Below are 15,149 nucleotides of genomic sequence, written 5' to 3'. Positions count from 1 at the left end.
GCAGCCCTGTGACTTGGTAAGTAAACAAGGCAAGGTGTTATCCAGAGGAATCATAAACATGCACTGTGACAGGCTCCACTCACATGCAAATCTCACGGGCTTCTGACCCCAAGCCCCTCCTATCTTCAGATATCATCTTGAATCTGACACATAAGCAAACAAAGATTCACAAAGATTCTGATTTACTTACATTCCTGGTCGGAGCCGGGCCCAGCCTCAAAGCCAGATCCTCCGCAAACACCAAGCCGTTTTCTCCGTGATACGACCCTCCACATCCCCTCACATTTGTAGGGAATCTTGTTTGCAAAAGTCTTTGTAAATTGAGGGAATAGGAGGCAGGTGGCCTGTGTCGTAGATGAGACACTGAAGAGTGAGATCACCTCCCCAGCAAAGGCAGAACTCAGGCAGGGCCCATGCGCCCTCCAGAAACCCCCCTGGAGTCAGCCGTGTTGTCTCTGGGCCAGACCCACAGTCCACCCCTGGAGGCCAAGGCTACTGTACGAGCTGAAATCCCCTCACTTCTTTGCTCTTGCCTACCTGAGCAAACAAACAGCCCTTCCCAACCTGTCTAGCTCTTTGCCCCCTACTGGAGCTGGCTGATAGACTCTGCAGGAAGGTGGGGGTCACAGGCCACCGCTGAAGGTGCTGTTCCCATCAAGGTCATTTGCATCTTAACAGCTGAGTTGGCCTCAAGTATTTTCCCTCTCAGCCCACCCTGTGGGGAGAAGAGATGAACTAAGGGGCCTGCAAACCCAATCTTACTACCCTCCTACCCTGGGCACCAGCTACAAATAAAACGATGACTTACACCTGCGACTACTTGCCTAAGGAACCTCGCTGATGTTTTAAACTGTAAAACATGTACCTGAAAGTGGTAATGAGTTCATGGAAGTTTCTAGGTGATTTCTTAGCCAATATATACCCAAACGAACAAGTATATTTTGCCTTCTAGGGCAAGGATTGCTGAAATGTTTTGATTGTTGTTGTTTTTTTTTTTTTAATGTTTATTTTTGAGACACAGAGAGACAGTGTGTGAGCTGGGGAGGGGCAGAGAGAGAGAAAGGGAGACACAGAATCCGAAGCAGGCTCCAGGCTTTGAGCTGTCAGCACAGAGCCTGACACAGGGCTCAATCCCACGAACTGCGAGATCACGACCTGAGCCGAAGTCGGAAGCTTAACCGACTGAGCCCCCCCGGGGTCCCCTGAAATGTTTGATGTTGGTGGAAGGTTCCAGAGCCGTCACAAAGGCCTTTCTGGCCATCCCCAAAGCCTGGCCCTGAGGGAGCCCCGCCTGGGCTGTGTCAGGCCCAGCTGAAGGTCCTTTACACATTTCATGTTCAGGACTTACCCACTGGTTTGGAGTTTGTATATTTAAACGACCTCTGACCTATTTTCCTCCTCCCCCAGCCTGGTAACCACCATCCTTCGCTCGGTTTCTTTACAAGTTTGGCTTTTTTAGACTTTACATATAAGTGGTAGCATAACAGTGTTTGTTCTTTGCTGTCGGACAGCTCTCATTTGGCATGAATGCCTTCAAGATCCACCCGTGTTGTTGCAAATGGTGGGATTTTCTTCTTTCTCATGGCTGAATAATGCCATACCATGTGTGTCTATATATAGATAGCGATATATAGATATAGATTAGATATAGATAGATGTATGTATGCATACACACCTACCATATTTTCCTTATATATTCTTCCATTGACGGACACTTAGTTGGTTTCCATCTCGGCTATTGTAAATAACCCTGAAATGAACTAAAATACCGTATGGTGATTTTGGGCAGCAATCTCGTATTATAAACATCCAACTTGCAAAGAGACTAGATCTTGCTATTTCTCACCACAAAAAATAGTAATTGTGTGACCGATGGAGGTGTTAGCTAATGCTACAATAGCACTCCCGTGGAAATATATAAATTTACCCATCAACCTGTTTATACACTGCCACATGTCAGTGATCTCAATGTAACATTTAAAAAAAAAAGTTTTAAAGCCAAAAAAAAAAAAAAAACCCAACCCCACATATATAAGCTCATGTAATTCTCACAGTGACAATGACCTGTGCATTATATTTTTATAAATGAGGAAGCTGAAGCAGAGAGGTTATGTGACTTTTCCGAGGAAGCCCAGCTACGAGCCAGGCTTCAAATCACAATGGGGCTCGGGGCAGATGCTCCTAGCCACTATGCTATACTGCTTCTAACTTGACTGGATTTTCCTTTTCCAAAGGGGTGTGTTTTGTGTGCAAATATATAGAAGATACCTCCCCCTAACCCTGTTCACCTCTAGGAGTCCAGCAATAGACAAAAGTTTTGAAGGCAGTGGAAAGCTATTATGGAAAACCAAAGCAGGCTAAGGTCCAGAGGAAAAGATGGGACGTTGTATTTTCCCATCTGTAATCAGCCTGGATTCTAAGACCCATGATTTTACATGTCACTAACAAACACAGCTGCCTGTTAAAAATGGCCAGGCCAAGATGCCGTCAACTCTTAAGATGCATCCTTTCAGATTTGTCAGACTAGGAAAAAAAACAGATGTGCACTTTTTAATATTTACTTTTGAGAGAGACAGAGCATGAGTGGGGGACAGGCAGAGAGGGAGAGACACAGAATCTGAAGCAGGCTCCAGGCTCCGAGCTGTCAGCGCAGAGCCCGACGCGGGGCTCGAACTCAGGAACTGTGAGATCATGAGCTGAGCCGAAGTCAGACGCTTAACCGACGGAGCTTCCCAGGCGCCCCCAAAAGATGTGCATTTTTAGCACTGATGAAATACAGTAAGATCCAGGCAAGCAGACGAAAGAGCTTGAGACCCAGGGGGAGGAGCTTCCGCAGCATCTCCTGCAAAGGCCCGCCACACTCCCACGTCCTGGTTTTAACGTTCTCCCACATTCTAACCAGATGCTAGTTCAGAAGAGTATCAACACCCGCTAACTGTGGCCAAGGGAAAGAAAGGTGGTGTGATTTGCAACACCTGGGTCATCTGAGCCAGGCGGAGGCAGGTCACGATGGGTTCACCTTCCCCAAAGAGGGTGACTGTGAAATGTGGGAGGGGAACCCTGTATCTGCTGGGTTATTGACACAAGAAGACACAACAGTTCTCTATTCGGAACTAGACTTAGGTATTAAGCAAAAAAGATAGAGCAGAGGAGTCCATTTGGCAACAGAAATGAACCCTGACTTGTCCTTTTTCCCCATGTGGCTTTCTTGCTGTCACACACACACACACACACACACACACGTCTTTAAGAATCATGATGTTTCCTGGGGCGCCTGGGTAGCTCAGTCCGTTAAGCATCTGACTCTGGATTTTGGCTCAGGTCGTGATCTCACGGTTCACGAGTTGGGGCCCTGCATTGGGCTCTGCACTGACAGCGTGGAGCCTGCTTGGGATTCTCTGTCTCCCTCTCTCTGCCCCTCCCCTGCCAGTGTTCTCTCTCTCTCTCAAAAAAAAAAAAAAAAAAAAAAAAGCACGGTCTTTCTTTTGTCCACTGCAAACGGCTGAAGGTAACAGCAAGTCCAGCACATGTCTTTACTGGTAGGTTTAACAATAAAAATATGAGTTCTAAATGCACGAGGGTTTCTAAAAGGAAAGTCTGTTTTCAAACATCTGAAAGTCATTTAAAATATCTGAATTATTCATTATGCTTAATTACAGCCATCAAGAGCACAGTCAGATGATTCTCATAACCTCACCGGGTTCCCATCAGCTCCATTCAAGCGTTTATCACACAACAGGCACAACTAAGCGCTAATCATTTTCCCTCAAGACATAATTAATTCCCCTCAGAACAACAAGAGAGCACGGACCAAAATTTCTCACTGCCACATTTCTGCAGCTTTGTCCACTTAGATTCAGCAGCGGGCACGAACCCATGTTTAAAAGTTGGATAAAACGTTTTGATCGAAGAGTCCAAACATTATTCCTTTATAGGGATGGGAGTGGGAACAGCAGCGTATCGTGCAAGGCACTCTCTGGGGTACAAACACGGACACGGCGGGCAACGTGTTTGCACATTTGGGAATGCACACAGAGGAGGCCTTTAGTTACTGTGCAGGAAAGTCATGGGATCCAAGGAGCATGCTGTGTCTCCTGCTTAAGAATGTTCATTTAAAACACTTAAGAATTCGCCAGGGAGCAGGTTAGGGAATTCGGGTTAGGTCCCTTTAGTGGTGGTGTTTTAAAATTTAAGAAAAGATGTGAGGCGCCTGGGTGGCTCGATTGGTTAAATGTCGGACTTCGGCTCAGGTCATGATCTCACGGTCTGTGGGCTCGACCTCGCGTGGGGGGTCTGCGCTGACAGCTCAGATTTTAGGTTCGGTGGCTTCCTCTCTCTCTGCCCCTCCCCTGTTCACACTCTGTCTCTCTCTCTCTCAAAAATAAATAAACATTAAAAAAAATTTTTTTAAACAGAAAAGATGAATTAGTTTGCTAGGGTGGCCATAACAAATACCACAGACTGGGTGCATTAAACAACAGAGATTTATCTCCTCCCAGGACTGAAGGCCAGAAGTTCAAGATCAAGGTGTCAGCAAGGTTGGTTTCACTGAGTGGCTTCCCTCCCTGGCTGTCTTCACGTGGTCTTCTCTTACGTGAGTGGGGTCTCATCTCCTTCTAAGGACGACAGCCGTATTGGATTGGGGTACACCCGTATGACTTCATTTTACCCATGTTACCTCTTTAAAGGCTCTGTCTCCCAATACAGTACATTCTGACTTATAGGGGGGTTAGGATTTCAACTCACCAACTCAAAGGGGCTTAATTGAACATGTATCAGGTAGAGATTATTATAAATTTAGTTTCCTTAGGTTAAGCAAGATCAGAAGTGAGAAAAGAGCTCAAGCAGCAGATTTTTATGTTTGTTTAGTTCATTAGTTCTGGCGTAGAAAGTTTATGGTGAGTGGCTCAGTATTAACTGCTATTTTTGAGACCTTGTGCTCTTTTAGTCTAAAAATACGCACACACCCTCATCTTTCTCAGACTTAAGAGTGATTAACCTGCTATAATTAAGATGTAATCTTTTCAAAATTTCTTTGAACGTAGTAACAGAAGCGCCATGTCCTAGAAGAGCCAATCCTCTGAGATCAAGCATGCAGGAAGTTTCCTGTAAGGGTCCTTATTCCATTACACAAAGGCATGGCACCCCAGGCTGAAAAGGAAAACAGGGTTCTTCCTTCTTCGTAGGCAGAGTCTGATCCCTGGGGAAAGCGTGGGGTTGGTACAATCTGAAAACTGCAAAAAGCTGAATTTTGCAATGAAAGACATTCTCAAATCAAGCTCTTCCATGGAAAATAACCTCCCCCGCTGCAGCCAGCCAGGTTCTTTTCAGTTTGGTTGAAACCATGTGTAGATTTCTGCTAAGAATAAAAACGGTACACGCTCACTGCAACAAAGTGCCTGGGAGAGAAGCCACCGGTGAGTGTGCACTTGCAACAGATATCTGGAGGAACAGAGAGCAGTGAAGAAGGAGGCAGGGCTGAGAAAGGTGAATACAGAGCAGGTGAATTCTCCCCGTGGTATAAACGACATGTCAGCAGTTCGAGGTTCTAGGTACTGGGGAGAGACGTGGGATGGAAAACGGGGGACTGCTTCAAACTGGTTTACTACCACTCCAAACCTTGGCAGAAGTCCTCGTCTGGACTAGCATTGGTTCCATTCCACTAGGCTAGGGCCCCAGTGGAGAAGACAGCACGACGGAGAGGCACTGTCCTTACGGTAAGTATATGGGTTAATTCAGATCTGCACAATGAGTGTTGAGCAACTAGAAAACTGGCAGGCAGGTGGATTTCTCTCCAGAGGCACTTAAGGGCCCCAGACAAAAGGCCTAGACATCCTGAGGTCTGGAGGACTTCAGTGAAACAGCAGCCCCTACACCTGTGCTATAACAACAGGCTAGGCCTGCCCGTTTCTAATCAGGTTTCAGGGTCTTAAATATACAGAGAACCAAAGATCTCTCCAGCAAAGCCTCAAACGCAAGAGACCAAAGTAAACCAAAGAGCAGATAGTAGAAAAGAGACAAAGCAAAGTAAAACAAAACAAAGCAAAATGAACATAAAATACAACATCCCGAGAAGTAAGAGAGAGTTCATCCAAGGCACGCACACACAAAAAAGGACACTTCAGTGGAAAGGCTGGCAGAAGATGGAGAGGAAATAGGTCTCTCATTTCTGGGCAAAACAAAAAGCCAAAGAAATGAAAATAGAAAACTAGAGGATCAAACCAGCATTCAAAATGGTAGTTAACAGCAATTCCAAAGAATAAAGAAAACAGGAAAAAAAAAAAAAAAAAAAAGAGACAGAGACGGAAATGATACAAATGCAACTCTCAGAAGGGAAGAACTGAAATTTTCTAAAACATCTCCAAATGCCCAGCATGAAGGATGGAAAACAGACACACCTCATACAATGACCTGCAAGATAAGGCAGCTGGGGATTAAAAAGCGTCCTGTCACCTTCTGGAGGAGCACTGCCCCTGCAAAAGGGCACATATAAAAAAGGGTGGGAACGAGGGTGGTGTAAGGGTTCCATTGCAACCCTAAATCAAAGAAAATATTGACCCACGTCCTTAAAATTTTGAGGCAAAATTAATTTCCAACCAAAATTCTATATCCAGCTCAACTAGGCACCCAGGCGTGAAAGGGTGTGTAATGAAGACGTTCACTATCACCTGCATTCTTTCATAGCAAGTTACTAGAGATTATGCCCCATTCAAGAGGGGCTTAAGCAAGAAAAAAATGCATGGGATCCTGGAAATGGGCTTTCCGCAGGAGAAACGAAGAGACGGCCAGGATGATGATGGTGGTTGTATAGCAGGTCCTCAGGACATCCAGAAAGCCAGCTGCCTCCAGGAGGGGTGTCTCTAAGGGAAAATGGGAATGCTAGTCGGCTCAATGTGTTACAGCATGGAAACTAATATTGGGAGTCAGGTTAGCACACTCTTGGCAGCAGGTGTCTAAGGATCCAATTCAAAATGGCCTGATGAGTGGGCTTATTGCCTCACGGAACCAGGAGTCCAATAGCAGGCATCTCCCAAGGGTTGATTTCTCCCGAAGATTGACTTTCCATCTTTGGCTGAGCCATGGTCAGCATGCTGTCTTCTACGGCTGCGATAGCATGCCTGCTCTGAGCGTCCAGTGAGCACATCCAAGGTTGGCTGGCAGGAGAGGGACTCTCCTGGGGCGGGGGGCCTGTGATCTAAGAAACCTTCCCCAGGAACCGCACTTCCAAGGTTCACTGGCCAGCCGCCTTCAATCCACCAGTGACTCAAGGAATAGGCCCCTGGGATTAGTTCACACCAGAGTTCTTTTGGACAAGCCACACCACGAAGTGTTCGCGTGGCCCCGCGGAGTGACGGAGGAGGCTGCTAAAACCTCGGCACTTCTAGGACCCACGTGTGGCACAGTGGCACCAAAGCACACCAGTTAGGACGCTGGAGCCACGGGGAAAGGTGGGGACGCCTGAGTAACATGGGAGCCTTTCCAGGCTGAAGAAAGGAGGAAAATGGTACCTGCTAGAAACGTTGAAGCAATTCTGATGAGAAGTTTGGGAAAAACCAGGAAGGATAGAAAAATAAGCAAATGAAAATGAAGGAAGCAAGTTGATTAACACCAGGAAAACTGAAATGGTATGGGCCACGTAAGGGCAGTTCACTGCTTAATTGTTTACCAACCTAGGGCAGCATCACCACGTGAGACCTGAACAAGGACTTCTCCAAAATGATGCCGTTCTCCTGGGACGACGGAGAGAAGATGGGGACCAGGGCTGGGGAAAGGTCTCCATGTGTAATGCCCACAACCAACATTTGAAAGGGAACAAATAAAACCCGCAATAAAAACTCCAAAGCATTTCAAAACGCAGTGGAGCTGAAAAGAAGAGGAAGTAGTTCCTTCCCAGCTGGGCAAAAGCAGGGGTGTGGAGGAGCGGGCAGAGGCACACAGGCTGCGTTGGCCCCACTCTACTCTACTTTTACATGTTTGTTTAGTCTCATAGACACAACAGTAGGGATTTTTTCCTCCTCTTGGTAAACACGCCCTTTCCGTGGACAACACAAGCTCCCAGTGTGTTCGTCAAACAGAAGCAAGCTCTGCTGTTGGCTTTTCTGTATTTACCTCCTCACCTCAATCCCCCACCACCCTGAGACCCGGTGGGGGTTGGGGAGAGGATCGCCAAGTTACAGGCACAGGCTCTCGGGCTCCAGGGCCAGGACTCCCTGTCCCTGGCAGGCGGGATGCTGGTATCCTGTGGGGGTGCGGTGGGGGGCAGTGCTGGACCGCCACAGTCCGGCCAGGTAAGGCACAGCAACTCCGCAGCAGGTGCCCTGCAGTGACAGACCCCAGGGCGTGTCCGGACAGGCTACTGGGAGAAAGCTTTGGGGCTCGGTGTCCAGGGCAGCCAGGCTGTCACAGGCGGGGGCGACGATGAGTCTACCAACCCTTCAACTTTGTTGCTAAACGCCAAGCACGGTTTTAAAATTCAAACAATCTACCCGCGCCTAAATTTAAATTTCTGCACTGTTCACAAATTTGCTTCGCCTTTCTTCTAACTCGAACCCTGTCAAGTCTTCAGCTGCTTAAGGCAAAGTCCTAAGGAAAAACGCCTGATCACAGGGAGCTATTTACTGGGAAGGCACGGCTCCCAAGATAGGGAGACTTTCCCGGTGACCTTGACCTTCACCCAGCCCCCACTGTGACCCCCTCATTCTTGTAGCACATTTCCTCTCAGGAGCCTGAACTTACCTGAATGCCTGGCCAACAAAATCTAACCCAAAACCCAATCCCCAAGCCCAATCCCCAAAGCAGCAGGGAATGTGGCGGCTGCTGTCGCCTCAGGCCATCCTGTCTCTGGGTCATAAGGCTTCCTGAAGTGCCTGCAAAATGCTTAATTTTCACCTCACTGCTCCCAACAGACTCCCCAGGGCTCCCTTTTTCTACACCCTGACTTCCTTCAAGGTCCCCAAGTGCCACCCCCTCCCTGAAGCCCTCTCAGACCACTGCTCAAGGAGACCTCTTCTCCCTTGAATCAACTCTTGCTTCTACTTGGGATGTATCTGGTTGGTCCCCCTGTATATGATGGTTAAGCCTTTTATGTCACGGCCTTGTGTGATTTGCTCAGCACTCCGAAGACAGAAGACTTGGCTGGCGTTAAAAAAAAAAAAAAAAAAAGACCATTTTTAGAAAACTGTTTTATAAATAGACTCTTATACAAAGAAAAAGCACATATACAGAGCACCCAGACTCCCAGGAAGGCGGCCCCTGGCCCTTCTTTCCCGCTCTGGGAAAAGAGAACAGGAAAGAAGATTCCATCTTGTTCTTAACTATCTCCACTATGCGGCCAGTTTTTCAAGCAACGTTTCTATTCCTTTGCTGGCATTTTTGTTTTTCTCCAATGTGGGAATGAGGCCTTTGAGTCCAGCCTTGACTTTGTTTGCAACTTCTTGATCGGAGCTCTGGAGAAGGCTGAGGAGACAACAATCAACCAATAAAAAAATGACATTTCATAAAAACCCCTAACCATCTGCCAATACTGTCTCCACCCAGGTAGAAAAAGTTCACTGATTTGTGAGACAAGCCTGACAATCATAAATACATCTTTTTAATTCACCAGATGAATGAGGGGGGCTGGGAGCCTATATTCTGAGAGCACGTAAATAGAACACGTTTTATAATCTTGCTGGCAGATCACACGGAACTCCGTTCCGTACAGAATGGGTCCTACATTCGCTGGTTATCTTAGGACCAACACCCGGTCTTAAATGTGTTTACTGCATGGATTCTAGCCCCTCTTTCCTACCCAGATGAAACTCAAGAACAGAAACCTTGTGTTTTACTTCTCGGTAGAGTTTACTTTACGGTTACTTTCACGGTACCATGGGGCACAGATGACCGAGAAGACTTCCCTGAGTGACCGCGTAGCACCAGTGACCAGGGGCCACGCAGGAAAGGTGGAGGGCCCGAGAGGGAAGCAGCTAAGAGCCTTCCTTCTAAACTCTGTGGCTAAAACATCCAAAAGGGTGAAAAGCTTAAGGGCCTAGATTTGAAACCTCCCTCAGCCACTCGGTAACTGTACCCACCAGAGCGTGCTATTTAAAATGTCTGTTTCCTGACCTAGAGACGGGATCAACAACACGAGCCACCCCCTACCGGAGAGATTTCTTGAGGCTCAAATGATCACATATGGGAGGCACCTCGCCAGGGCACGGCACTTAGCGAATACTTCATGAACGGGAGCCACTAAAACAAACCAGTCAGCTCTGCTTCCTGGAAGCCTGCTGGAGCCCTATCCCCACAAGGGGACGGAGTCCCGGAGGCTGCTACCAAGAGCCCGCGAGACTCCTTTCTCTTTAAACAGGGGCTGGGGCACAGGCACCCGACTGTAGAAGACCAGGGCTCCCCCCTTCTGCACGACCACATTTAATGCTGACCTCAGAAACACATCCTAGAAACAAACCACTTGGCATTTCCCCAAGTCCCTGGTCCTGATAACTTGCGGCACGCCCACAAAGAGGACGGTTAGGTCGGCAGCACCAAGCAGCACTCTGCCGTTGGCGGGGGACAAGGCCCAGCTTGCCACTTGCAAAGGTGCAAAGTAAAGTGCCCTTTTAACAGATTCGTGACTCACCAGGTAGTTTCTGGCTAAGCACGCACTCACATAACGCGTGGACGTAATAAAAGTATTTCCTGAACACACGCGCTGGACGTAAAGCTAAGAATTTTACATACACCATCTCCTAAAGTTTGCATAACAGCCTATGATTATTACTAATCTAATTTTACAACCAAGAAAATGAAGGTCCACAGAAGCTGAGTGATTTGCCTAAGACCGCACAGTGAGCTGGGATCGAAACCCAGGCAGGGTGTCTAGAACCCACGATGATCTAAGTGCTAGAGGATTCTGCTGCCCCGAATCGCTTTTCAGATAGCCGACAAGGCTGATACTCTTTCTCACCAAGGATGCCTTTTCACTTACTGTAAAAAAGATCTAGGGAATACTGCACAAGTTTGAAGTAAAATACACAAGCAGAGAATTTTGCCAAACAAGTCAAGCACATGACTGTTCTAAAACCATTAAAACTGATTATTGTATTAATTATTAGGTTATATGTAGTTCAGCATCCCTTCACAACCTCAAATATCTTACATGCTAGTGTCCCAAAATAAATCTGTAGTATCCTTCTAATGTTTGAAATCCACCCAAGAGCAGCTTTGATTGATGAGCAATCTTTACAAATTAATTTCATGGCATGGTTGAAATTTTTAGTTAATTGAGCGTTAGTGAAAGAATATGTCAGTAAGGTGTTAACACTCCAAACGCCTGGTAAAGAAACTCATATTAAAAAACTTCATGTTTCGGCTAATGGATTCTGGCTGTTCAACTTCAACTGGAAAATGAACTAATTTTCATAAGAAATGAACAAAATGAACCGCACCACCCATATATTTGGAGATCCTGATCTACCTGAAGTAACGGATGTCTGTATGGACCGTGTTTATGGGTATATGTGTACCAAAATCAAATTGTAGACCGAAGAAAGACTTCTAACTTTTACAAACAAAACAGATCAAATTACACAGCATGCTGCATGTGACATACTGTGGGAAATTCAAACGTATCCCCTTTTCCAAACCTCGGTAACACAGCAGGGGAAAAAAAAAAAATCAGCAGTGATTACTTCACAATAACAAACAAATCTATTTTAAATGAATGCTGTTAATAGAAGGGTTTCACATCCAGGAACAGAACGTACGTAAGTTCGTAAGTTTCAATGACCTGTTAATTATAAACTCCAAGTAACTCTGGAGAACAACAGACAAGTTGAGCACATGCCTCAATTCACAAATCATCAGTATTCTATCATTTTAATTAGAAATAAACAATTAACATGCAGACTTCAGTAGCAAATGCTCCCAGAATCCTTTTAAGAATACTGGAAAGTAAGAAAAATGACACGTAAAGTCAGGCATGATTTAAAAAGCAACTTTGTCAGTTTTCACAGGGACAAGACTAATTCGTTAAAAAGAATGCAATTACAATTTTGGTCAAAACCATAAATGTGATGAAACAATCAAATGATACACTGTGTGATCTCTTATTTACACGTGGAGTCTAATTTAAAACAAAAACAAAAGCAAAACAAAACAAAACCCAGCTCAAAAATACAGAGAACAGACAGGTGGCTGCCAGAGGCAGGAAGGGTGTGTGAGAGGGGGAGACTGTGCATATGCACGAGGGTCAAAAGGCAAAATGTCCAGGGGTTGCCAACACAGCCTTCCAGGAACAAGGACCAGGTGAGGAGATGTGACACTGGCCGGACTGATGGCTTATTACTTCGGAACGTACAGTTTAAGCCCAACCAACGCGAAATGCCAAAAGGTGAACTAGTTGCTACAGATCCCTTTTTTTTTTTTGGAGATCTAGAATTCCCAATGGCCATAATAATGTTCCAGAAAACGTATATACTTGGCAAACCCTATGAATTACATAATTTATAATAATCGGGTGTCGGAGGGCTCCATAACCTGGGGGAGAAAAGAAGGTCGTGAAAGTGACCCCTCCACGTTAATCAGACGTAAAGTGCTTTCCTGAGTAGAGCGAGGGAGCAAGAGAGAGAATCCAATTCTATTTTGGTCAAAGCCATAAACCAAACTTTTAAGAACCGACTGAAAGAGTTACGTCTGGCCTCTGCTATTTGCTGTGCCTGTCTGCACCCTGAGGGACCGGGAGCGATGGCCAGCGATCAGACACCAAGGACAGACCCAAGGAAGAATGTGGAGGAAGGGGCTTCTGCGCCAACGGGCAGGAGGAGGGGCCTGTGCGGCCAAGGCACACACGTACGTACCTAGCAAGAATAATGGCACCTCGGTTTACACTGGCCCAGGACCTCAGGTTCTTCACACCAACATGCTCTACAAGTGTTTTTGCGAAACAACCTGAAAAATTGAAAAATACACTGAAGCTTAGTGAACATCACACCAAGATTTAAACTCCCAATCGACTTCTCTACTGCCCTTAAATCTACAAATATTCTAATAAAAAAGTGAATAAAGAGAGTTCTGACTCAATCTTCCTTAATACTAAAAATTCCAGCTCTGATTTATTTGATGTATGTTTTTAAATTTTTTTGTTTATTTCTCGGAGAGAGAGAGAGAGAAACAGAGAGATAGAGTGAGTCAGAGTGCAAGTGGGGGAGGAGAAGACAGAGAAGGAGACACAGAATCCGAAGCAGGCTCCAGGCTCCAAGCTGTCAGCACAGAGCGCGATGTGGGCGGGGCTCAAACCCACAAACTGTGAGATCATGACTCGAGCTGAAGTCTGGCGCTTAACTGACTGAGCCACCCAGGTGCCCCTCATTTTTATTTTAAAAAGCCATTAATGTCCTACAATTCTCTTCTTTTTCACAAAATGTTTTATTTATTTTTGAGAGAGACAGAGTGCAGGGGTGGTGGAGAGAGAGGGAGACACAGAACGGGAAGCAGGCTCCAGGCTCCGAGCTGTCCGCACAGAGCCTGACTCCGGGCTTGAACTCTCGAGCCGTGAGATCACGACCTGAGCCTAAGTCAGACGCTCAACCGACTGAGCCACCCAGGCGCCCCTGTTTAATGTGTTTCCAATACAGCCATTTCCTTCTACTCTGATCCAGGTTTTAGACTTTGTTTAGAAATAATCACTCAGGACAAACAATGAATTCTTATAAAATGAGCACTTGGTCGTGCTTGCGTGTCTTTGTACTATTTAATGATTTAACCCTGACCTGACAGGCATTCAGGAAGTGAACGTTTGACAGCAACACCTCGTGCTTGGATGAGAGCAAGTTCTCCCTCGTGAAAAATGCTCACTCAGGAGGTGACTAGTGGTCACGTGACTATTGTGATTGACACCTGGTAATTTCTGTCTACAAAGCTAGCCATTCACCCGTCAAAAATGTTACTCATCTTGTGTTATTAGCTTGCTTGTCATTATCAGATTCCCAAGGGCTTGCTATATTATCTTATTCACCGTGCGATCTAAGTGTATGTAACTAATTCTTGGACAAAGCAGAAATTCTGAAAGCTAGGGTTGGATACAGATGGAAGTGAAGGCAAACCTATCTTGAAGGTAAGTATCTTGGGTGGTTGCATATATAATTCACTCAGAAGATACTCAAATGTGAGGACCCTTTAAAAGCCAAGAGGCCTAGGCTTATTTAGCTCTTCACGACACAGGTCGAAGGACAGCAATCGGCCAGTGAGGCAGATGGTGTTTTCCAAAGGTGACTGACCACGACAGTATCCCTGTCCTGTGTGCTCTTCTAGAATGCTGCACGCGCCCACCCCCACCCAGAGCTGGAATCAATGTCTTCTTTTGAACTCCGGTGGGCCTGTGACGGACTTAACCAAGAGAGAAGGGAAAGAGCGATGTTAAGTAACTTCTCTGGCTAAATCATAAAAGCACCAAGCACCTGCTTTCTTCTCTTAGAGCCCACCCACCATGTTGTGAGGAAGCCCAAGCAGCCTGGCGGGATGGCACGAGGCTGCTGGACTTGGCCACCGCCAGCCATCGTCCAAGTGCAGAGATACTCCGACCCTAAGCCGAGCTGCCCCAGGTGACAGTGAGGAGAACAAAACCAAACCCCGATCAGATGTTGAGAACTACCAAGTTTTGGGGTGGCTTGTTACACGGCGACAGAGGACCAAGACAGCCAGCCACGCCCATTCGGAGCTCCATGAATGTGAGGAGCACGGCAGGTCCACACAAGCATGTTATAAGGCTGCCAGTGTAACCGAATTAGGGACAGAAGTCACTTGAAAATTCTTTGGATTTTAAAAGTAAACCAGACAACTTTTCTGACATAAACTCAGCTCAACAGAGCACTGAATTCTTAATAATGAAAAAGATGATTCAATACATTATTTCCCCTTCAAAATGTGTTACAAGCTGTCTCCTTTACGGGAAGCGTGCAATGAAAAACAGCCCCAAGTCTCTGATCTTCAAGGGAGAGTGAGAAGTGACAACTGTACTACTGTACTGATCGCCCCACTAGCCATCAGGCTGCAACTTGCCTCAAGACAGAAATTCATCATCTGTCGCTTTGTCCAGACACAATGAGGGGGGAAAGTCTTTCAGTGGCTACAATACTGGATGGAGCTCGAACTTAGTAACAGAAGGTCTGGTC

General features: G+C 46.2%; 1 protein-coding gene across 2 annotated transcripts in view; it reads right to left on the bottom strand.

The window, feature by feature from the left end:
• Positions 1–9,167: 9,167 nt before the first annotated feature.
• PUM3 (pumilio RNA binding family member 3) overlaps positions 9,168–15,149 on the bottom strand; it is a 44,001-nt gene continuing 38,019 nt past the window's right edge. For both annotated transcript variants that reach the window (XM_045470449.1, XM_045470450.1), the window contains 2 exons: positions 12,837–12,927; positions 9,168–9,456 (listed from right to left, as the gene is read on the bottom strand). In XM_045470449.1, coding sequence (XP_045326405.1) covers positions 9,324–9,456; positions 12,837–12,927 — 224 coding nt within the window. In that variant the 3' untranslated portion in view covers positions 9,168–9,323. The remainder of the gene's footprint in view (positions 9,457–12,836; positions 12,928–15,149) is intronic.

This window comes from Leopardus geoffroyi, chromosome D4 (assembly GCF_018350155.1).
Source record: "Leopardus geoffroyi isolate Oge1 chromosome D4, O.geoffroyi_Oge1_pat1.0, whole genome shotgun sequence".
Taxonomy (NCBI): domain Eukaryota; kingdom Metazoa; phylum Chordata; class Mammalia; order Carnivora; family Felidae; genus Leopardus; species Leopardus geoffroyi.
The sequence above is the reverse complement of the archived record's forward strand: the minus strand, read 5'-3'. Positions and strand labels throughout refer to the sequence as shown.